Source organism: Gloeophyllum trabeum (genome assembly GCF_000344685.1).
Source record: "Gloeophyllum trabeum ATCC 11539 unplaced genomic scaffold GLOTRscaffold_00004, whole genome shotgun sequence".
NCBI classification, from domain to species: Eukaryota; Fungi; Basidiomycota; class Agaricomycetes; order Gloeophyllales; family Gloeophyllaceae; genus Gloeophyllum; species Gloeophyllum trabeum.
Genome location: NW_006920413.1, coordinates 862484 through 884453, shown reverse-complemented (window position 1 = coordinate 884453; position 21970 = coordinate 862484). Strand labels below are relative to the sequence as shown.

The 21970-nt window shown below is 57.3% G+C and overlaps 8 protein-coding genes across 8 annotated transcripts; 6 read left to right on the top strand and 2 right to left on the bottom strand.

Annotated features, from left to right (window-relative positions):
* Window positions 1-290: 290 nt before the first annotated feature.
* Window positions 291-3307, bottom strand: GLOTRDRAFT_137483 (uncharacterized protein). The gene is made up of 6 exons (XM_007866022.1): window positions 3187-3307; window positions 3080-3136; window positions 2994-3023; window positions 1651-2921; window positions 1401-1597; window positions 291-1353 (listed from the first exon to the last, which is right to left on the bottom strand). The coding sequence occupies exons 4-6, from the start codon at window positions 2885-2887 to the stop codon at window positions 484-486; spliced, it is 2304 nt and encodes a 767-aa protein (XP_007864213.1). The 5' UTR covers window positions 2888-2921; window positions 2994-3023; window positions 3080-3136; window positions 3187-3307; the 3' UTR covers window positions 291-483.
* Window positions 3308-5140: 1833 nt separating this feature from the next.
* GLOTRDRAFT_127432 (Six-hairpin glycosidase) lies at window positions 5141-6737 on the top strand (the record flags this gene model as incomplete). Its single annotated transcript, XM_007866021.1, has 8 exons — window positions 5141-5168; window positions 5246-5541; window positions 5602-5673; window positions 5738-5801; window positions 5864-5982; window positions 6041-6154; window positions 6206-6382; window positions 6471-6737. 8 exons carry the CDS (start codon window positions 5141-5143, stop codon window positions 6735-6737), a joined length of 1137 nt encoding a protein of 378 aa, XP_007864212.1.
* Window positions 6738-7222: 485 nt separating this feature from the next.
* GLOTRDRAFT_58156 (Six-hairpin glycosidase) lies at window positions 7223-9226 on the top strand. Its single transcript, XM_007866020.1, has 12 exons — window positions 7223-7445; window positions 7499-7579; window positions 7639-7788; window positions 7855-7926; window positions 7989-8055; window positions 8114-8232; window positions 8287-8299; window positions 8363-8442; window positions 8497-8517; window positions 8575-8742; window positions 8802-9035; window positions 9095-9226. Exons 1-12 carry the CDS (start codon window positions 7326-7328, stop codon window positions 9107-9109), a joined length of 1140 nt encoding a protein of 379 aa, XP_007864211.1. The 5' UTR covers window positions 7223-7325; the 3' UTR covers window positions 9110-9226.
* A 999-nt stretch (window positions 9227-10225) lies between these two features.
* GLOTRDRAFT_137481 (Six-hairpin glycosidase) lies at window positions 10226-12039 on the top strand (the record flags this gene model as incomplete). Its single annotated transcript, XM_007866019.1, has 12 exons — window positions 10226-10351; window positions 10421-10501; window positions 10574-10723; window positions 10775-10846; window positions 10906-10972; window positions 11030-11148; window positions 11231-11243; window positions 11299-11378; window positions 11435-11455; window positions 11510-11677; window positions 11734-11973; window positions 12025-12039. The coding sequence occupies 12 exons, from the start codon at window positions 10226-10228 to the stop codon at window positions 12037-12039; spliced, it is 1152 nt and encodes a 383-aa protein (XP_007864210.1).
* An 868-nt stretch (window positions 12040-12907) lies between these two features.
* On the top strand, window positions 12908-15044 carry GLOTRDRAFT_58153 (gamma-glutamyltranspeptidase; the record flags this gene model as incomplete). The annotated part of the gene is made up of 11 exons (XM_007866018.1): window positions 12908-13093; window positions 13171-13329; window positions 13385-13640; window positions 13703-13718; window positions 13778-13877; window positions 13935-13997; window positions 14051-14167; window positions 14229-14286; window positions 14337-14624; window positions 14676-14741; window positions 14792-15044. 11 exons carry the CDS (start codon window positions 12908-12910, stop codon window positions 14833-14835), a joined length of 1353 nt encoding a protein of 450 aa, XP_007864209.1. The 3' UTR covers window positions 14836-15044.
* A 307-nt stretch (window positions 15045-15351) lies between these two features.
* GLOTRDRAFT_127428 (uncharacterized protein) lies at window positions 15352-16598 on the bottom strand (the record flags this gene model as incomplete). Its single annotated transcript, XM_007866017.1, has 7 exons — window positions 15352-15366; window positions 15430-15645; window positions 15687-15758; window positions 15877-15956; window positions 16015-16027; window positions 16124-16291; window positions 16491-16598. The coding sequence occupies 7 exons, from the start codon at window positions 16596-16598 to the stop codon at window positions 15352-15354; spliced, it is 672 nt and encodes a 223-aa protein (XP_007864208.1).
* Window positions 16599-16981: 383 nt separating this feature from the next.
* On the top strand, window positions 16982-18766 carry GLOTRDRAFT_73578 (uncharacterized protein). Its single transcript, XM_007866016.1, has 6 exons — window positions 16982-17124; window positions 17175-17282; window positions 17337-17453; window positions 17501-17833; window positions 17924-18234; window positions 18299-18766. Exons 1-6 carry the CDS (start codon window positions 17029-17031, stop codon window positions 18570-18572), a joined length of 1239 nt encoding a protein of 412 aa, XP_007864207.1. The 5' UTR covers window positions 16982-17028; the 3' UTR covers window positions 18573-18766.
* Window positions 18767-20372: 1606 nt separating this feature from the next.
* Window positions 20373-21043, top strand: GLOTRDRAFT_127425 (uncharacterized protein; the record flags this gene model as incomplete). The annotated part of the gene is made up of 2 exons (XM_007866015.1): window positions 20373-20621; window positions 20768-21043. The coding sequence occupies 2 exons, from the start codon at window positions 20373-20375 to the stop codon at window positions 21041-21043; spliced, it is 525 nt and encodes a 174-aa protein (XP_007864206.1).
* Between the last annotated feature and the right edge of the window lie 927 nt (window positions 21044-21970).

The window sequence follows — 21970 nt, the reverse complement described above, 5'->3', positions numbered from 1 at the left end:
GAATGCGTCCACTCTTTACCTGCATTTATGCATATTTGGCTCTGTCTGTCAGAATCCGCGCCACAGACGACCAACACTCAGCAGGATATATGTATAGTATACAGTAAAAGTAAATGCACTGGCCTCAGTGCAATAATGTATGTGTGATTTCATTGTGATAGAATCTAGGCTGCTTGTCAATATGGTGTTGCGACCAGCAACATCTTGCTGGATATTGAGTCTCGTGTGCTGTGATGAAAGATCTTTGTGGCTTCCAGTAATATTGGAGTGACTTTTATCTGGTGACTGGTGTTGAAGTTGTTCGGCACTCAGCATGCGAACCGATCGAGATTATATTCAAATACAGAGCATACACGATATAGCGATTGAGTGATAGCAATAACGACAACATATCCTTACAGCAAAGCCAGGACCAGCGATTATACAAGATTCCATCAATGAAAGATAACGATACTCTCAGACGAGACAATACCTTTACATCACCTACTGCCCGCGGTGTCGCTTGCTAGACTCGGACGACGTCGGGCCTCTGCTATGACTCTTCCGAGAGCCCTCCGCCCGAACCCTAGTTGAACCCCAGGAGGGAGGTGATCGAACCGGGCTGGGAGTACGGAAGGCGGACGGATCGCTGACCCAGCCTCTGCTCCGCGAGTCGGGGGAGATGCCAGATTCAGTATAGTCGCCTCTGCTCTCCGCGATTTCGCCTGCCGTCCTCTTGCGTCCGCGCGAGCCGGTACTCGCAATATCTGCCCATGAGTGTGAAGGGCCAGCCGCGGCGGAATCAGAGCCCTCGGCGCCCTCGTCATCCTGTTTGCCGGACCACTCGCTGTCAGGGCGACCCTCCGCAATCAGGCCATTGACCCCTGCCATCGCATACGAAGAGCGGAACTGCTCTACAGCGCTTGTCTGTGTGGTCGGAAGGTTTTCCTCCGAGGCCTCCTCGTCGCCTGAACTGCCTTCATCCGGCAGTTTCTCGAACTCCTCTTGAAGGATACGAATAAACTTGTCGTGGGTCTTCTCTTCAGTGAAGAACAAAAGGTCGCGTATGCGGGTCAAGCATGGTTTCAGGTCTGCAAAATAGGGGGCCACCCAGCGCAACACCTTTGATTCCCAGAAGTCTGGACTCGTGACCGCCGCATACTTGTTCATTCCGATCGATTCAAAGTCGTCGTTCGTCCACTTGAATAACACAGTGTCACTGAATTTGATCTTCCTCTCCGACTTGCATGGGCCGTCGTAAAGGATGAAGACCCAAATGAGCACGTAGAAGAATGACTCGAGGTCCCATCGTGGCACATGTACCCGCTGTCCACTCGCTGAAAGAAGATCGATGGCCATGAAAGGAGTAGTCCCCTGAGGCATGTCAATATACATGGAATCTGAAGACACAAATGACTCACGGTCCGCTCCAATAGAGCAACTTTCCGGTCCTTTTGAGCATCATCCGGCGAATAATGGGCAGCATAATCAAGGTCAATGAGGAGTCCCCTACGACGACCATTCTTGCCCTCCTGATCTGAGGACTCAACCAGCATGATATTGTTCACGCTGATGTCCCTATGAAGTATGTTTGCCTTCTCGACAAGCTGCTTGTGGGCTATTTTAAGACCGTCAGTGAGTACAATCGACCATGCCTTGTGGAAGTATTACCTTCGATGACGTCTATGAAAGCTCCTACGAGTTCTCCTTTTGTTTTGAAATGTGTTATAGGCATTGCAAATGGGGTCATGACTAAGCGCATATGAACGCGCTCACCCACACTGGTGTACGCATCCAGGTACATCTTGCTGTACATCTCCTCCGACAGGATCGGGCGTATCAGTTTCGTTGTGTCCTTCTGTCCTCGAAACTCGGCAACCTCGTGTGCCACTAAACGAGGCACGCCCTCAACGGCGTGATTCTCCGCCTCCCGCAGAAACTCGGCTTCGGTGACAGCGCGGGACATGTCCGTCCAGTAGTCTTTGATTGCGTACGTGACACCATTGCGAGACGCGCGCCAACATGCTGTCCCGCGTCCTCTGATCGAATGACTCCGGTATACCCAGTCCTCAATCACGTAGGATTCCTGGGCTACGGTCACGCAGCGCCTGCCATCCTCGAGAGTCGTGATGCTGGGGTCATAGCCGAGACGATCCTTTTCCGAGAAAATGGTCGCGGTAAATATTCGAAGAAACGCGCGAGGTTGGCCACGCATGTCGAAAGTCGCTGAGGAGACTTCACCAGCACGATCGAGCAGGTGCAGGATAATATCGAAGCCCAAGATGGATGCCGCTACCACGAATCGCCTGTCGTATTGAGACTCATAAATGAGACGAGCACCCTCGCCAACTTGGGTCCGAGCCTGACGCCAATATTTGTGTTTGTTCTTGACCTCCCAGTGAGAAATGACAGTCTCCCACGACTGTGGCCCTTCCTTTTCAAAGAATAAGACATCCGGCCGTCTTTCAGAGCCCGGTCCGCCAGGGAGGTGATTGCGATTGCCCGCATACGCGCCCGTGGCAATTCGTCTGCATTCTTTCCCGACAACGACACTGATCCGGGTAGCAAGGGTATTCAAGAATGAGGCGAAGTCCACTTCGACGTCTCCATTGTTCGAGGCTACAGAAAGGTTAGGACAAGATTTCCATGTGCGGGTCGTGGCGGAGAAGAGCCAGTCATCGCCGGTAGTGATTGCGCTGTAGATGTCGTCTATTGTCTTGTCGGAACCAGGTATAAGTGGTTCCGGGAAGATGTGATCGATGAGCTCGCCAATACGGGTCGATCTATAAGGATCCAATTCGCGGTCAACCTTCTTTCCCATCTCGGCAGCTCCATCGTCGTGCGATATCGGATGGGAGCTCAACTTCTGGGCGTAGGGTGTTGTCTTGACCGCAGGCTCCTGCGGCATTACGTCGAAAGTACGCGCCTTGGGATCGGGAAACCTAGGGGCCATGGGTTAAACGCAGGGATGGGAGAGTAGAGGAAACGCAGGGATGGGAGAGTAGAGGACATACCTCAAGCAGCCTTTTATACAGGAGACCCTTCTGATAAAGCGATAAAAATCAACATCAGACAAACATCAGACAGAACACGGACAAACCTTACACGCTGCGAGCCCTGAATTGACCAAAGAGAGAACAAGGGTCACGCAGCAACTCTACACGTGTACTCAGCTACGATCTTCTTGCTGCCTGTAAGATAACTCACAGACAGTCAATCGTAACCTCGTACTGCCGTAGCTCTCTGAACAACGACTCGTGCAATAAGAAGTCAAATGTGGCGTTCAAGAAACTTGAAGAAAGGACGCGTCGACCAGGTAATGTCCAACGCGCTGGTCACGGCGTCACGGTCGCGCTAGTGACCATTGTCCTATCGCTTCCACATATTCTCACGGTAAACCTTCCACGACAGAACTTGATCCCGTGAGTCCCATCGATGCGAGCACATGGGGGAATGGCCCCTGGATGACTCTGAGCCCACAGACAGGCCTTCATCGCCAGATGGAAGTTCATATTTGAACTCGTCTGGACCGGAACGCCGGCTCGATAATGATAGAGTTGCAATAAAAGAAAAGAAAAAGAAAAAGAAAAAGGAAAAATTGGGATTGGCTCAGAGAGCCATGTGGCAGTTGTGGCTTCGAGGCCCTTGGAACTGAAATCTGCGTTACTCTCGGGCCTATGCTCCACAAATCACCCTCAGAGCCCTGAAGTAGGAACACAGCAGCTAGTGAGTGACAGATGGCATATTTTACCATAAAATCCGAGTGTAAATACTGCTAAAATCGAATTTGTCCGGCCCCTCCAGGGCCATACTAGTACTCAACCCGTCCATCGTTCTCTGAGATATATCTCCTATAAAACGGCAACTGAAACCATGAGAAAGTCTACAGCTAGTCCATGCATATTTTCTGAAGGCGATTCAAGCCCAAAATACTGTGTAATTCCTCAATTTGGGGCCCTCCGGGGCAAGTGACTTCTTGTATCAGTCATTCAAAGCAAACACCACTCCCCCACAATTCCACGAAAGAGGTTTAACATTGAATCTGTAGTTTGCACGCTTTCCCCCCTCCACGCCACCTTACAAGGTCTGGATTACTGCGGATATCTGTAAATGCAGTGACACCCAGTCAGGCCAACTGCGCAGAGGATATTTCATTAAAAATAATTCTGTAAATCTACTGCTGTGAACTGTCTAACTGCTGCTGAGTGCTGAACACTCCCATAAAAACTCTGCATGGACATCAAGGTCTGTTGGTATGATTTGGGGTAATGGATATCAAGCCGCATCTACCTTCGTATATATGGTCTCAAGTATACAGTATACGCAGGTATTTTACCTATTGTACCCACGAACGGGAGCTCGTCCGGCACCTGTCATGGCAGGCACAAATCGAGCCTCTGGCACAGCCACTCGATAACTCGTTGAGTTTGGTAGGTTCGTCCCACGAAATGGCACAGCCACTCGATATCGAGCAACCATATGCGTAACCTCCCCGGAACGCCCGAGGAAGCTTATGTTTTAGCCATGAACCAAGCAGAACAGGTGAAAATGGTGCAAAATCAGACGGATCGCCATACAATTGAGGGAGAAGGGCAGGAAAGGATTTCTACCGAACGGGAACGATATGCCAAGCTGTAAAACACTCGGCTTTCTCCAAGTGGTTGTCCTCGATATCCCCCAGTCATGCCTACGCAAGTGGAACGTACGCTCACCTTGAGATGTATCCTCTCTCTCCCTCCCATGTCAACGGATTATCGCAAGCGCCAATTCGTCTGTGCGTCACGAACACCTTAAGACGCCCATTGCCATCTCGGTGGAAGTGACAGTAGGCGCTGCAAGGCGTTCGTGACTGCCCAGCTCCACCAATGAAGCAACATCTACTGCCATCCAGCGCCGCCCCTCCGAAAGCTGGATTTCGCTACCGGACAGCTGCTCTCAATGCATAGCGATTGACAGCGAGGGAGTCATCGTCATCTGGGTATCATGATATACAGAGATATTTCCAGCTGATGGTGTGAACACCCTGGGCGTGCAGGGTACTTAACCCAGGGATTCACCAATACGGGGCGGACTGTTAATAATCGAACATGCTCGTGTTCACATTGTTATTCCTCTCCTTCTATACCCACCTCGCGCAGAGTCAGTGTTTGTCCTTCCCGAAATGCTTCAACCCTCTCGATACAGCGACGGTACGCCTCTTCCTGTCCCACCCTTCCCTCCCGGAATAACACAACGTCTGACTCTTGAGGGATGAATCAGTTCATAGCTAACCGCATCCAGTCCCAATACTGGGACCCCTCCTCCGGGCTGTACAACACCGGCGAGATATGGACCGACGCCGTGCGTGCCCCCTTCCCCTTCCCCTCTTCCCCCTCCTTCATCCTCACCTTGCAAGGGCAGAACGCCATCGAAGACCTCCAAACCCTCATGCTCGCGACCAACACCGACGCGTACGCCGCCGTCGCGGAGCAGTCGTACATCGGGCAGGTGGCGCTCGACCCGAGCACGGATTGGGCGGCGGATTATGTGTATTTGCTGGATGGGAGTAATGATGATTCCCAGGTGCGCGTGCCTCCCTCGTTCTGCGGGAGGGAGGGAAGGGGACTTATGGGGCGTGGGCAGTGGATTATGCTCGCGATGTGGCGGATTGCGGATTATAAAGCGGCGAGGGGGGAGGACGCGAGTCCGTACAACGTACGTAGACTCCCCTTCCCCATCCCCTCGCTTCCACACGTTCATGATCAACAATATTGAGTAGAACGCCGCGGCGCAAATATACGATATCATCGCGACGCAGTGGGACGACGTCTGCGGGGGCGGAGGTACATCCATGACCTGTTCGTCGGATAGCGCTGCTAACGTTGATTGACGGTTGACCGGGAAGTGTGGTGGTCCTCAGCAAAGACGTACAAAAACGCGATCACGAACGAGCTCTTCCTCCTCACCTCCGCCATGGGGTACCTCCGAAGTCAGAACCAGACGTACCTCGACAACGCGAACAAGGTGCGCGCTCGGCGCCTTGGTCTTGCAGCAGTGATTTATGACGGCGCCGTGCGTGCAGGAGTGGGCGTGGCTGAGCCAGAGCGGGATGCGCAACGCGCAGGGCTTGTTCAACGACGGCTTGGACAGCGCGACGTGCGCGAATAATGGCCAGACGGCGTGGACGTACAACCAGGTGCGCACGCGTCTTCCCCGTCTCCCCGCTACACGATTCTCACCTTCCCAGGCCGTTGTGGCGGCGGGCTTGGGTGCCTTGGGGGCTGCCACGCGCAACGCCTCGCTGTTCGACGAGGCGGAGGTGAGCCTCGACGCGGCGGCGCGGTACCTAACGCAGGGCGGGGTGCTGAAGGAGTCGTGCGATGGGGTGCCCGGTACGTGCGATGCGGACCAGGAGATATTCAAGGTGCCTTTCGTTCTCTCACCTCCCCTCCTCCCGTCCTGCCGTGGATGAATCAAAGTACTGGTACCGGTATTCTGACGTGGCTCCACAGGGCATCTTCACGAAACACCTCACCTACTACCTCGCCTTCACCGCCGACCCCGTGCGGAAGCTGAAATACCTGCCCTTCCTCGGGGCGCAGTATACGGCGGTGACGCAGCGCGCGCTGAACGCGTCTACGGGGGATGTCGCGAGCGCGTGGTACGCCAGGGAGAGCGGGGGTGGCGAGCAGGGGTTTGAGGCGAGCACGAGCGGGCTGGAGGCGTGTTTGAGCGCGGCGGTGGGGAGCGGGGAGGCGGGGCTGGGGTGGTGGTTTTAGTTACGGGATTCACGCTGGTTAGAAGAGCATTGTTAGTGTATTACCATCCTCCAGACCCGCACAGTTGTATCCCCCGATCCATCATGATGTAGGAGGGGGTCTTTTACTTCTGAGCTCGTAGCTGCCGATCCCAATGCAAGGGTAAACTAGTACTATTGAAATACCAACGCCAGGTGTATACGACCCTCTGCAGTGTGGCTGAGGCAAAGCGGCCCGCCACCCGACGTCATTGCTGGACTGCAATCAAAACGAACTTGCGCTGCTGCTCTCCATTCTCAGTCTGCTCTTCCGACGGCACAACGTCAGTCCTGTGATCACAGCAAGCATGAGCGAGCACCCCAAGCGTCTGCCGACCCTCGGCCGTCGTCTCTCCCTCGGTAAACAGTCTCCCAGGTAGACGACATCGCTGCCAAGCACCGTTGAACGCACAGAGGGAACACAGCATGGGCCAGCGTCTGGCAGTTCGTCGCGAGTCTGATGCACCCCGTGGAGTGCTCAGTGATGGGGTGATACCATTACATTTCCCCGGATTGTGTATTATAAATTCGTGGACGAGTTGCATGAGTTGCCAACCCGACTGCAGCTGCTATGTTTGCTTTCGCCCGCCTTTTAGCGTTTGTCTCGGTCGCGGCACTTCTTTGGAGTGAAGGAGGCGTTGCTCGGCCCCAGCGACGCGCGCAGTGTGCGGCTACGTTGAGCACTGCAAAGGTACGTCTTACTTGCTGTATTAACCGCGTTTAGATGCCCAACTTGTCATACAGGATGTGGCGAACCGCCTGCAATCCAGATACTACAACACCCTCACCGGGCAGTACAACGATGGCGAGCTCTGGACGGACTCGGTGAGCATCCCCCGCACGAGCTAGAACGTCTCCCTTACTCGTCTCTCCCTGCAATCCAGAACGCTCTCGAGGACCTGCACAACCTCATGCTCGCCGATGGCTCCGACGACTTCGGGGACGTCGCCGACCAGTCGTACATCGGCAAGGCCGCGCTGAACTCAGGCACGAACTGGAATGATCTGCTGAACGGGAGCAACGACGATGCGCAGGTAGGTGCAGCTATAGGCGTGGGTGCGCGCCATGGTTGTGACTGATTTCACTGCCCGTTTGTGCAGTGGATTATCCTGGCGCTGTGGAAGGTCGCGGATTATAAGGCTGCGAAGGGGCAGGACGGGAGCGCGTATGTGGTACGTTTCTCCCTATTCTTCGCTGGTCATTGGTTCCTGATTAATCCCTTCTGCGTACGTAGTCCAGCGCCGGGACCATATACGATATAATCGCCGGGGAGTGGGATGATGGCACTTGCGGCGGTGGAGGTGAGTCTATCCGACTCCAACATACGATCCTCGCCGTCTGATTTACCTTTCCACATAGTGTGGTGGTCTACCAAACACGACTATAAGAACTCCATCACGAACGAGCTGTTCCTGCTGACCTCAGCGTACGGGTATCTACGAAATCAGAACCAGACGTACCTCGATAATGCCAACAAGGTTAATGTGCAACCTTCATATGTGTGTACTCAAATGCTAATCAATATCCTGTAGGAGTGGAACTGGTGTAAGCGACGGCTTGAGATTTGTGTCTAATGATCTAGGGTGTCTGACTTCATGCCGCAACCAGTGAGCCAGAGCGGGCTACGGAACAGTGACGGGCTGTACAATGATGGGCTCGTCACAAATACGTGCCAGAACAACGGGCAGGTACATTGTTTTCCATTATCCCTCCTCTTCACACCAGGCTAAATCGCATCCCAGACGACATGGACTTACAACCAGGTAAGCGAGCCCGTCCCCCCGGCGAAGTATACGTTGCTCAGTTGGGAGGATATGTAGGCCGTGGTAGCTGCTGGCCTCGGCGCGCTCGGGGTGGCCAATCAAGATACGTCGCTCTTCGACGAGGCGGAGGTCAGCCTGGATGCGACGGTGAACCACCTCGCCTCGGGCGGCGTGCTCAAGGAGTCCTGTGATGACTCTTCGGGCACGAGCTGCAACGCGGACCAGGTCAGTCTCTCCCCACCTCCCCCATAATAGCAATCACGCTGATTACCTGCGCCGGACAGTCGATATTCAAGGGCATCTGGACGAAACACGTGCAGTACTACCTCGACCAGGCGAACGACTCCGCCCGGACGGCGAAGTACAGCGCGTTCCTCGGCGCGCAGGCCGACGCGATCAATACGAACGCGATTACCGCGGACAAGGATGTGGGGAATGTGTGGTATGCGTCTGGTGGGGGGCAGGAGAACCCGCAGGCGAGCACGGCGGGGCTGGAGGCGTTTGTCGCGGATGCGAAGGTAAGTGCTTTGGTTTGGAGATTTTGGGTAGGTATAATTGGTTGACTGGAGTTGGGTAGTATGGGCCTTGCTGAGAAGAGAGTGTTTGAGTTGGTTGGAAAATTGCTTGGGTGAGGACTATAGTGAAGACTCGTATTTATAACGGCAGCGAATGGATTTTACTTGGTCGTGAATGCGACTTGAGTCGGGAGCCTATCCTGCCTTGATCCAAGTGCTGATAAAATGGGTGATATAAGGTGAGTAAGGGTGCTGCCGCGGTGGACATTTCTGCTACTTTGGAGAGCCTTGCTGCTTTGGATGTCTCTTGCACACCCTCTGGACGACCGCTCGATATCGTCTGGATCGACCTGCTTTGCACGTTCTTCTCTCGGAGCCTTTACGGAGGGTCATATGACGGCAACACGACTTTGACTTGATCCCCCGACTCAGATGCTGGAATGTCCAACAGAGCTAAATATGGCCTCCGATCGTGTTGCAGGCTGCCACCGTGACACTACTCACTGCGTCGGATCTGATAAGACGGTGTCTTTGTATAAGGTGCGTTTGTCTCCATATGGGATTTGTATGTTCGGAGGATGCGATCAGAACTTCCCACTGCAGTGCTGGAATAACCTGCAAAGCCGGATCCGGCTTCAGTGACCTCTATGCTGACGTGCGAAATCAGATAGTATGGTATTCAAGAGTTAGGTGAGTTCTCCTTGTGAGGTCCTCCGTGCCATGCTAAACATAGACACGTAGAGCGAATCAATGGCCACATCTGGCCGAGCACCTTATGTCCGCGCAACCTCCATCTAACTATCTGTCGTTGTACGACACGCGACGTCCGTGAATGTGATCGCAGAGATGGCAAGGGTACCTCTCTGGTCGGCATCCTCTGCTATTTCACAATGCCAGCTGCAGAGGTGTCCCGTGCCCGAGTCAACTGGCCGACTCTCTTTGTGTCCCAGCCATTTAGGTTCGCTGGCCCATATGCAGTGGTCCTTCCTCGCCGCGTCATTTCCAGGATCTGCACGCATCTTGCCATGATTTCGTGTATGGCGCGCGTTGTTGCGCAGAGCCCCGGGTGTCCTGCTGAGTCCTGCGCACGCAGGCCGTCGCAATGTGACGAGTCCCGTGAAATCCATGTTGCAGGCATATGCGTATAAATCGATGGTGGTCACCCCATCCCGGAGTGGTTCCTGCAAGCTGCGATGTTCTCCACCGCAAGTTTACTGACGATCGTATCCGCCGCGGCGCTGTTCTTCAGCTTGAGCGAAGGTGTACTCGCGACGCCGGTCCGCCGCGCTCAGTGCGCGGCTACGCTGAACGAGGCGAAGGTACGTTTACGTCTGCCTGATCCTGAATGCGAGTCGGGGTTGACTGGGGACCGTGTTGTCTGTATCTAGGTTATAGCGGATCGCCTGCAGTCGCACTGGTTCAACACGGCTACGGGGCAGTACACCGACGGGGAGCTCTGGACGGACTGCGTGAGTAGAGGATAGCAGCATCATCCGTCATCCCATCCTACACGCAGTTGTCTCGTGCTGATTGCCACCCAGAATGCGCTGGAGGACCTGCACAACCTGATGCTCGCGGCGGGGTCCGACGACTACGGATCCGTCGCGGACGAGTCGTGGATCGGGAAGGCCGCGCTGAACCCGAACGAGGACTGGAATGCCTTCCTCGGAGGGAGCTGGGACGACTCCCAGGTGCGCTTCCTACGATTGCGCTGGACAGGCTGTTGATGGGGCGGGTGGTAGTGGCTGATCCTCGCGCTGTGGAAGATTGCGGATTACAAGAACGCAAGGGGGCAGGATGCCAGTGCGTATTTGGTAAGTACGGTTTCGCGCGCGATGGGTTGCTGGGATGGTGACGCGGGGCGAGGATTTAGTCCAGCGCCGCGAAGGTGTACGATATCGTGGCGGCGCAGTGGGACGATACGGTGTGCGGCGGCGGAGGTGCGTGCGTGCGAAGGCTGGGCTGTGCGCTGGTGAGCTGAGTGTGCGTTGCGGTAGTGTGGTGGTCCAGCGCGAATACGTACAAGAATGCGATTACGAACGAGCTGTTCCTCCTCACATCGGCGTCGGGCTATCTGCGCACGGGGAACCAGACGTACTTGGATAATGCGAACAAGGTGGGCTTCGAGTTCCTTCCTGGGTGTGTGTGTGGCGGGAAGTGATGATTTCTTGTTTCTTGTTTCTTTGGGGTCTGTGTAGGAGTGGAATTGGTGTAAGTTCTCAATCGCATGAACAGCGGGTGGTAGATGTTGTGCTGACTCTGGCAGTGAGCAACAGCGGGATGCGCAACTCGGACGGGCTGTTCAACGACGGCCTCGACTCGAGTACGTGCCAGAATAACGGGCAGGTGCGGAAGTCGTCGTTATATCGCCATGTATATGTTCTGACACCTGTACCTCGCAGACGACGTGGACTTATAACCAGGCAAGCGGGATCTCCGCAGGCACAGATCGGGTATATTGACGTTATTCTGACCAGGCTGTAGTCGCGTCCGGCCTGGGCGCACTCGGGGTGGCGAACAAGGACACGTCGCTGTTCGACGAGGCGGAGATCAGCCTCGACGCGAGCATGAGCCACCTGACTGTGAATGGCATCCTCAAGGAGTCGTGCGACGACCCTGTGTCGTCGAGCTGCGACCACAACCAGGTGCTCATCTTCTCCGCCGTGCCCTTCAAACTACAACTGACACGGCGACGCGACAGCAAATATTCAAGGGCATCTGGACGAAACACGTGCAGTACTACCTGGACCAGGCGAACGACGCGGCGCGCACGGCGAAGTACAGCGCGTTCCTCGGGGCGCAGTACAGCGCGATTTACCATTATGGGAAGAATGCGGATAACGATGTGGGGAATGTGTGGTATGCGCCGAGCCAGGGCGGGAGCATATTTAGCCCCGAGGCGAGCGCGAGCGGGTTGGCGGGGATTGTGGCGGACGCGAAGGTGAGTGGGTAGGTGGCGTTTTGGTGATGAGCTGATTGGATGGTTTTGCAGTATGGTCCGTGTTGAGTGGTAACTTGAAGGCAGCCCACGAGGAATGCTGGCCTGTCAATGGCTTTAGAGGGAAGAAATCAGTCGTCGTCAGGACTTATCATTTCCTTGTTTCTACGTAGGAATAACCACCACAAGCTATACCCTTTTGTTGAGATACTGTTGTCTATTTTTTGTCGAATTTGACTATCCTCAAATTACAAGTGAAGATATTTTAATCTTATCTTATCGGAGGGCGACGTAATGTGCCGCTAATCGGAGATGTCAGCGGGCTCACGTACTGTCTCACTGCCATCCCGCCGTCGTCGCGCTCGCCAGCGACCATGTCCGTCAAGTACGCCATGGCTCCCGTCGATGGCGCCACCGCCCACGACAAATCCACGCTCCCGCTGTACACACCGCCCCCGCCGCGGCCGCACAAGTTCATCCAGTCGACGTTCAAGCGCGTGCTCTTCCTCTCGCTCTCGCTCTTCTCCGTCTACTACTCCTTCCACACCCTCCGCCTATTCTATCATGATTACTACTCCGTGTCAATACGCTCGACGCTAGAGCCGTCGCGGAATCCTGCGTACCTTGTGCGCGCGAGCCACGGCGCCGTCGCGAGCGAGAACGAGATATGCTCCAAGGTGGGCGTGGAGACGATGCGGCGGGGCGGGAACGCGGTCGACGCGGCGGTGAGCACGACGCTGTGCATCGGCGTTGTGAACATGTTCTCGTGCGTCTCCTCCGCCCCTCGCTGTCGCTCCCTAACTCCGAACGCAGCTCAGGCATCGGCGGCGGCGGCTTCATGACCGTGCGCATCCCTCCCTCTCTCACCAACTCCTCCTCTTCGGAAGTGTACACAATCGACTTTAGAGAGACCGCCCCCGCGGCCGCCAACGCGTCCATGTACGTCGGCAACCCGCTCCTCGCGCTTTTCGGCGGGCTCGCCGTCGGCGTGCCGGGCGAGCTGCGCGGGCTCGCGGCCGCGCACGAGCGGTGGGGCGTGATGGACTGGCGGGAGCTCGTGATGCCGAGTGTAAGGATTGCGGAGGGGTGGGTCGTCCAGGAGGAGCTGGCAAAGAGGATCCGGGTGCGTCTGTCGTTCCCGCTATTCGTTCGGCTGTGTGTGTGTGTTATCAATGGAACTCCATTTTAACGCTGGCGTAGATCCCGTTCTTTGAGGACCTGATGCTGCGCGACCCGGCATGGTCGGCGATATTCGCGCCCAACGGTGAGCTGTTAAAAGAGGGCGAGATTATCAGGCGCACGAATTACTCGCGCACGCTGCGTGCCGTGGCTGAGCAGGGGCCCGATGCGTTCTACTCCGTGCGTTCCCCCTTGCCCTTCTCCCCTCGCCTTACTCACCCGTCCAACCTCCCAGGGCCCCATCGCCTCCTCCCTCCTGCACACGATCCACGCCACCGGGGGCATCCTCACCGCCGCCGACCTGGCCTCGTACAAGCCCATCGTGCGCCGCGCACTGGAAGGTACGTACCGCGGGATGAAGGTCTACACGAGCCACGCGCCGACGAGCGGGGGTGTGTTGTTGATGATGCTAAGCGCGGCCGAAAGGTTGGGCGTGGGGGAGCAGGCGGGACGCGGCGTGGGCGTGCATCGCGCTGTGGAGGTGATGAAATGTGAGTGGTTGTGTTGTGTACGGAACGGCGGGATAAAACTGACGTTTCATGTGTGTGGGTAGTTGGCTTCGCGGCGCGGTGCGTGGCTGTTTATTGTATTGCTGCGCGGCTTGCGGTGGACTTATGCCGAGTGGCAGGACGAAGGTGTCCGACCCGGCGTTTGCGCGGGATACGAAGCGCATTGATGAGATTTATAGCGAGGAGTATATTGATTCGGTGGTAAGGAACGTGACGGACGTGCGTAGCCCCTTCCCCACCTCGTCCCCACCTCCGGCTCTGAAGCATTGCGTCTAGGACACGACGCACCCGCCGGAGTATTATAACCCGGTGTACGACGTGAAGATCGACCATGGCACGGTAGGCCCCCTCGCACCCTTGTGTATACTGACCTGATCTGGGCGCGCGGACAGAGCCACTCGTCGATCGTGGACAAGGACGGGATGGCCGTCGCGCTGACGTCGACGGTGAACCTCGTGTTCGGGAGCCAGGTGATGGATCGGGAGACGGGGGTCATACTGAATGACGAGGTACGCAGGCTCTGGCATTGAATTGTTTCATCTCATACAGATTTTGTTGTGTGTACGCTAGATGGACGACTTTTCGACGCCGGGGACGCCGAATGCGTTCGGGCTCTGGCCGTCACCCTGTACGCCCCCTCGTTCTCTCATTACTTTACTTCCCTGAACCCTCCCGCAGACAACTACCCCGCCCCGAACAAACGCCCGCTCTCCTCGACCACGCCCACGATCGTCGAGGACGCCGCGGGCAACTTCAAGCTCGCGATCGGCGGCTCGGGCGGGTCGCGCATCTTCCCCGCCGTGTTCCAGACGATCCTGAACGTCTTCGAGTACGGGATGGACGTGGGGCAAGCGGTGGAGTACGGGCGGGTGCACGACCAGCTGTACCCGCTCGTGACGGATGTGGATAGTGTGTACCCCGAGGAGGGGGTAAGGGAGCTGAGGGAAAGGGGGCATAATGTTACGGGTGAGTGGTTCGGCTTGTGCGGTGTGGGAGGAGGGCTGATAGTGTGGGCAGTGGAGGACGTGAATAGGATTGCGGCGGTTGTGAATGCCGTGATGGGGGCGGATGGGGTGTACTATGGTGAGTGGTTCGGTTTGGTTAGTATGCTGGATGTTGATTGGGTTACGTAGCTGCGAGCGATTCGAGGAAGAATGGCGTGGCGGCGGGGTATTGAGGGGTGCACTGCGGGGTTTGGATATAGATTAATGTTATTCTTAATGAACACTGCTCTGACGTTGGGTGCCCACAAGCAATTTGCCTCAGCCACCCACCATTCTGTGGCCACACGCGTTGTATGTGTCTGCACATGTACCGGTACAGTGTACTCGTAGTACACGTCTCAGCGATTTAGCTCTGTTGGACATTCCAGCAGCTGAGCCCGGAGTCAAAGTCGTGCTGCGTCATATGACCGGTCATTAAAGACAAGTCGATGTCGAGTGGTCGCCGAAAGAGTGCCCAAGAGGGAATCTGACAGAGCGCCCTATCCGAAGTCGCAAGAGTTACCCACAGCACCGCCAGAGGTTTCATCCTGAATAACCTTTAATCACGCCGTTTTGTCGGCGCGTAAACCAAGGCAGGATATGCTCCCGACTCGAATAGCATCCATGATCAAGTAGAATCCATTCAACAAACCATACTAATACCATCCTCAACCAGGCAAGATCCTCACCCCGCCGCCAGACAACCCTCCTCAGCAAGGCCCATACTACCCAACCCCAGTCAACCACCATCCCCGGGCCTACCCAAAATCGCCCAACCAACCACTTACCTTTGCATCCGCGACAAAGGCCTGCGCGCCGAGGAACGCGCTGTACTTTCCCGTCCGGGCGGAGTCGTTCGCCTGGTCGAGGTAGTTCTGCAGGTGTTTCGTCCGGATGTGGACCATATGGCAGTGACGAGTGTTGTTACGATTATGCTCGGGGTGCGGGAATCTGGAGAAGAAAGACTGGCCTGGTCCGCGTTGCAGCTCGTCCCGGAAGAGTCGCTGCGCGACGTAAGGTGGTTGACGGTCGCATCTAGGCTGACCTCCGCCTCGTCGAAGAGCGACATATCTTGGTTCGCAACCCCGAGCGCGCCGAGGCCGGCGGCTACCACGGCCTACGTATCCTCCCGACTGAGAAACACACAATTCGCCGGGGGACCGGGCTTCGCTCACCTGGGTGTTATGACCATGTCGTCTGATATAGTGTTGTCGTGGGAGGGATTACCGGCGTACCTGCCCGTTCTTCTGGCACGTATCTGAGACGAGCCCGTCGTTGTACAGCCCGTCGCTGTTGCGCAGCCCGCTCTGGCTCACTGATCGTGTCGGGCTCAGTCAAACGCCATGGATACAAAGTCTCGAGCGGTCACTTACGCCCCTTCCACTCCTACGGAAAGCATTGTTATTGACATGCCAGCATACACATAGGATACCGACCTTGTTGGCATTGTCCAAGTATGTCTGGATCTAATTCCGTAGATACCAGGAGGCGGAGTGTCTGCAGGAACTGCTCGTTCTTGAGGAAGTGCTTGTTGTCGTGTTTGGTAGACCACCACACTGCAGGCAGATTAGTTGGCAATGTCTTATCATACTTGGCTCGACAGTAGGTAGACTTCACCTCCGCCACCGCAGGTGCCATCATCCCACTCTCCTGCAATTATTATCGTATATCTTTATGGCGCTGGACTGCGTATACGGATACGAGCGTGACCAGTCAGAGGTAACGTGAACAGTGCGACCACATAGTACGCGCGCGCGCCCTGCCCCTTTGCCGCGTCCTAATCCGCGATCTCCCACAACGCCAGGATGATCGAGTACACACGGCCGGTGATGTCAGTAACGGCACGCACGCGTATCTGGGCATCGTCGTTGCTCCTGTTCAACAGGACATTCCAATTCGTGCCTGAATTCAGCGCGGCCTCGCCGATGTACGACTGGTCCGCGACGTCGGTGAGCATGAGGTTGTGGGTCGTCCAGCGCGTTCTGAAGTGCAGGAAGAGATGAGCAAGAGGGACACACTGGCTAAGGACTGCGAGGCGCGCTCGCCGCGTCCGTCCAGAGCTCGCGGCGGGTGTTGTAGTACTTTGAGTGCAGACGGTCCGCTGCATCCTGTATAACAAGTGAGGCTAATTGACGATCTGAATGCGTCCCGTGCAGCAGGAAAGACGTACCTTTGCGGTGTTCAAAGTGGCCGAACACTGGGGTGCACGACGCTGTGATCGAGCGACGAGGCCTCCCTCACTCAGAACAGGTGCCGGATGGGCGGCTGTTACTCGGATTTGCAGGTTCGTTTTGACCGCGGACAGATAAGATAAGCACGTGGCGCAATCGCGAGGATAGTCTGACTCCTGACGTGGCTGCAAACGTTCGACGTGAACTTCGACGACCATGCCCGCACCGGACTGGGATCTAATATCCTCCTACGCCGGCCTGCTCGCCCTCGCCACTGTTTCTATCTACGCCGGGTCCCATGGCTCCCTTCCGGTGAGTACTCGCCGTGCACGCTGGCTTGCACGACCTGAAGCAGTTGCCAGTCAAAACGCGCGGTGAGAGAAGCGGGCGCGCCTGAAGAGGAAGAGGACGAGGAAGAGGAGGATATTACGGAGCGGCTGTCCAGCTCGGACGCGTGGATGTTCCCCATCGTCGGTTCCGCTCCCTGTGTGCTCGTGGGCTGCTAATGGAGGCATTGGGTGTAGACGGGCTCCGCGGTGCTGTTCGGGCTGTACCTCGTCGTGCGCTTCCTCGGCAAGGAGTGGATCAATTCGCTGCTGGGGTGGTACTTTGCGGCGGCGGGCGTGGGCAGTGTTTGGCAGGTACGTGGTATGCGCTATGCAGAGGTTGTGGATTGACGTGCTCGTAGTCCCTGATTGCGCTGACGCGCGCGGTGCTCGGCGACGCGCGGTGGAAAACGTTCGACAGGGTGAAGCTGCTCGCGCTCAAAGGGCGCCGGGAGCTCGCCGCCCTCTCCTTCCGCACCCCCTCCCTCCTCCTCCTCCCCGTCGGCGCCGCCCCCTCCATCCTCTACGCCTTCCTCCCCGGCGCGCGCAGGTCCGCGCTGCTCAGCGACGTGCTCGCGCTCTCCTTCGCGCACAGCGCGCTCGCCCTGCTCCGGCTCGACTCGTTCAAGACGGGGTGCATCCTCCTCGCGGGGCTCTTCTTCTACGACGTGTGGTGGGTCTTCGGGACTGAAGTCGTACGTTCGCGCCCCCCCGCCTTCCCCTTTATATATTCTTGAGTTGGTGGTGCGGTACATATTCCATGCTGACGCGGTATACACGTACAGATGGTCAAAGTAGCCACCCAGCTCGACGTGCCCATCAAGCTCCTCTGGCCCAAATCCGCGTTTCCGAGCTTCTCCACCGCGCGCGGGTTCACGATGCTCGGGCTCGGCGACGTCGTCATCCCGGGCACGTTCGTCGCGCTCGCGCTGCGGTACGACCACCACCGGTTCGTCCAGGGCGGGGGAGGCGAGGGAGGGACGTTCGCGAAACCGTACTTCCGCGCGGCGATGGGCGCGTACGCCGCGGGGCTCGCGGCGACGATGGGGGCCATGCACGTCTGGCGCGCCGCGCAGCCCGCGCTGCTGTACCTCAGGTGAGTCGCGCCTGCCTTCGATGTGGTGGTGTGTTGGTGATGGATGATGACGGGGCGTGTGTAGCCCGGCGTGTATATTGTCGTTTGTGCTCACTGCGGCCGTGAGGGGCGAGCTGGGGGAGGCGTGGGCGTGGGCGGACGATCCGGAGGCGGAGGGGAAGGCGAAGAAGGAAAAGGAGAGCGCTGAGGAAGCGCGGGACGGGGCGGAGGGGCACGGGGTGGGCGAGGGAGAGGGAGAGGAGGGTGCCGCAGCGGTTGCTGGTGCTCTCACTGCGGGCGAGGAGACGGAGGGGGAGGGGAAAGGGAAGAAGCGGAGGAGTAAGAAGAAGAGGAGCTGATTGTTGAGGGGCGCGCGAGCGCGGGAGGTAATTCATTGGATTCGATGGTAAAGTACCAAAATGCGCAGCGCTGGGCGCGATGCGCCTCGTTTATGGCGACATCATCGTATCCAAGAGTTCGCCGTACCACTACACTACCGTAAGATACCCCTGCACTTACACTACGAGGCCAAGGCATCCGCGCTCGACTGAGCGCATACTTTCCGGGCGACGCCCCGCCCAGTCGCGCACCGCCGCCCAGTCGTCCCACCACCGCGGTCCCCGTCCCCTCCCCTCCCCTCCCCCCTCCCCCCGTCACGCATCCCCCGCCGGCACAACCCTTCCACCCGCGCGACCGCGGCGGTCCTCACCGCTCGGGTCGGCGGGGGGATATAAGTACCATCGCGGGAGGACATCAACATGAGAGTCATACGCACACACAGTCGCCGGCGCGGCCGCACTGGCTCCATCGTGTTCGGCTGCTGGCCCCCGTCTGGAACGTGGACGAGGGGCGGGGCGGCACGATCGAGCCAAGGGCGAGCTTCCCGGCGTCGGGCTGCGCGCTCGCCCCGTTCGCTTTCGCTTCCTCTGCCAGAGTGCTCGTCCTCGGCGCTCACCGTTCGTTCGCTCTGGCTTGATTGTTGCCCGCGTTCGATTCTCGATTCTCGATTCTGCTCGCGTGACTCGCGACTTTGGGTTGATCCTGGTCTGACTCGCGACGCTGGGTTGATCCTGAGTTGCGGAGAGGGGCGAGGAGAGAAGTGCGTTGCCGCCACGGCCCCCGCTCCGAGGGTGATCAATGCCAAGCGACTGTGTTCTTGATCGGGCCTCTGCGCTCGCGGCGGCCGGTCGCGCACAGTCGCGCGGGTTGATGCTCTCAGACCGGAGGAGGCGGGGGAGGGGGGTGGGCGCGCGTTTTCGTACCTATTCTCCGTTTCGCGGTTTCTTTGGTTTTGCATTCCGTGGTTTCTTGTGTTTTGACGTCCGTGGTCGTGGTCGTGGTCTTGTTTTCGTTCCTGTGTTTATCGCGGGCGGGAGAGGACGACGAGAGCTTGGCGTCTGGAGGGAGAAATGAATGGCAAGAAAGGAAGGAAGGAAGGAAGGGCCGGAGCTAGCGTGCGCGAAGGGAAGGAAGCAGGCCAATGCTGTAACGCAAGTATGCCAGTCAGTGTGTTATTCGCGCCGCGGGGCATCCTCGGGGGCGACGCTGATCCGCAGCCTATTCGAGCAGGATGTGGACATGCATCTGTGCGCGATGGACAGGGTATGTCAACTGAAGACGTGCGGAAGGCGAGGAGGGTCCGGGGCCGCGGGGCGATTCCGGGGTTAGGCGAGCGACAAGACGAGCGGGAGGGGCGTTCGTTGTCAGTTATGCTTGCCCCCTGAGCTGAGGAGTGGAATTGGAGACGCGTACCGCTGCCCCGGGGAACGACGTCAAGCGCGCGTGCAGGAGGAGAACGAGAACAGCAGAACAGAATTCGAAGAACCGTCCCAATCCCAGGTATGTCCGGCCCGAGGCATCCATCCAGCACGCGTGAAAGGCTAACGTTCATACAATGCAGCTTCGCACATTAACGGACAGAAGGCAGAAGAGCGAGCGCGGATCCACAGTCGCAGCCTAGTATAGGCAGGATGGGATGCGAGATGAGATGAGGGTGGGTGTGTTGTATGTTATGTCCGGGATCGCGGGGGCGGGCGTCCTTCTCACGTGGCCATTGGCGCAGGCGGGGTAAGAGGTGTTGGGTAGCCGAGGATGCGCCGGGGCAGCTGTGAGATGCGGACGCCAGCGAGAGGACTCGGACGCAGAGCTATTTGCGCGCGATGGTGGCGCGCACGTCAGGGTTCGGTTTCTCCTATGCAGAGTTGCTGGAGGATGGGCGGTTAGTAAGCTGCCGGGGAGGACGGGGGTTGCGCCAGAGAGATGCATATGACGATGTGAGAACAGAGGAGGCTTCCCCGGCGGAGGCCATCGCGCTAGACTATGACAAGCGGCTCGGTGCTATGTTTGCGTGGATGGTCGTGTTCGAGAAGGGGGGGAAGCCGGGATGCCCGCGGATCCTGACGTGGTGGGTAAGTAAGCAGAGAACAGAGAACAATGGCCAGTCCAAGGCTCCAAGCTGGTCCGGCAAGTGACCCAGCGTATTGTTGTGGGCTTGAGCGGGTCTCCACGGCTTGAGTAAACGAACGCTGTTCATGCCGTCTGCGATGATGCCAAGGTGCAATTTCGCCGCCTCTGCAGCAGCGCCGTCCTTGTCATCACGAGATCCGACCGGCCGGTCGTCGCGGGCTCCCAGGCGATCACAAGTACCGCGGCCACCGAGAATAGCGGGGGCTCCCATTGGCTGGCAGGGAGGAGAGAAGTTGATCAGGCCAAGCTCGGGGCGTGTAGAGAGGAGATCTGGCGATCGCGCGCGCCCGGGGGGTTGGCGTTGAGTATGCGGAAGCCCGAGCGTGATGGAGCGCGACGCGTGGGCGGTCTGCCCCCAGTTTAAGGTTTGTGGAACGGGCTGGGGGGTTGTCTGGCATGGGCTGTACGAGACCCGTACGTCTCGGTGTAAAGCAGTCGTCAAGTCGCGTTAGAAGCTTGAAGAGCCATACGGAACGGACAGGGTGTACGGCATAATAATACGGCGAGGACCAAGGTTCGGGTTCGAGTGGGCAGTCCAGTTTGGCACTCCAAGACACAATTTGATCAGGAGGAGTTGCATAGAGTAAGCAAAGCAGGGCATCGAAAGGCACGATTCACGTCACCGAATATTGAAGAGAAGACAGAGGATGGAGAGTGATCGCGTTTGTAGATCCGGAAGTTCTAGAAAGCAGACAGGGGCACGGGCCCGGCTTGCCAGAATGACGAGGATCGCAAAGGCAGGATGGGCCCAGGACAGTCCCCCGCCGCCTGCGATCAGTCACCGGGTGCACGCCACTAGCCCAACTCAATATCGTTTCTCGTTTTCATTTTCTCGGGCGCACTGGCACCCCTCCTGCCGACGCGGCGACACGGAGAAACCCGAAGTTATTGAGCGTGCATTTTCTGGCGGATTTCTCGTCGCATGCTAGACACCACAGCTGTCAGATAGCTCGTGCTCATCCCACGTGCTGTATTCTATGGCGGACTGGGATGGTATGTGGCAGTATCAGCAGGGTCACTATACTGGCCCTGCCCTAGCTCAGTAGTTGCAAGGGTGCCAGAACACAACTTAGTGCGCGTCCAACAGCGCGTCACAACAAGCCAAAACATATCGTATTAGGCAAGACATAAGCAACCGAGAGCCTGGTACATCAGTACAGCGCATGGCAATTGAAAGTCCGCCCCAGAGAAACGAGAGAAACAGCTCGAGGAGCTGTTTCTCGTTTTCTCGTTCGCGCTGAGATCCCAAGTCCGATCGCCGTTCGGCAGGGACCCCGAAAGGCTTCAGCGC

Bases quoted from the DNA above. Each gene is read 5' to 3' on its own strand.
- GLOTRDRAFT_73578 (XM_007866016.1), top strand. From the start codon at position 17,029: ATGCCCGCACCGGACTGGGATCTAATATCCTCCTACGCCGGCCTGCTC. The intron at 17,125-17,174 runs GTGAGTACTCGC...AGCAGTTGCCAG, and splicing joins GGTCCCATGGCTCCCTTCCG to TCAAAACGCGCGGTGAGAGA. The intron at 17,454-17,500 runs GTACGTGGTATG...ACGTGCTCGTAG, and splicing joins GCGTGGGCAGTGTTTGGCAG to TCCCTGATTGCGCTGACGCG.
- GLOTRDRAFT_137483 (XM_007866022.1), bottom strand. From the start codon at position 2,887: ATGCCGCAGGAGCCTGCGGTCAAGACAACACCCTACGCCCAGAAGTTG. The intron at 1,598-1,650 runs GTAATACTTCCA...GTCTTAAAATAG, and splicing joins TTTCATAGACGTCATCGAAG to CCCACAAGCAGCTTGTCGAG. The intron at 1,354-1,400 runs GTGAGTCATTTG...GACATGCCTCAG, and splicing joins TTGCTCTATTGGAGCGGACC to GGGACTACTCCTTTCATGGC.
- GLOTRDRAFT_58156 (XM_007866020.1), top strand. From the start codon at position 7,326: ATGTTTGCTTTCGCCCGCCTTTTAGCGTTTGTCTCGGTCGCGGCACTT. The intron at 7,927-7,988 runs GTACGTTTCTCC...CTGCGTACGTAG, and splicing joins AGGACGGGAGCGCGTATGTG to TCCAGCGCCGGGACCATATA. The intron at 8,743-8,801 runs GTCAGTCTCTCC...TGCGCCGGACAG, and splicing joins CGAGCTGCAACGCGGACCAG to TCGATATTCAAGGGCATCTG.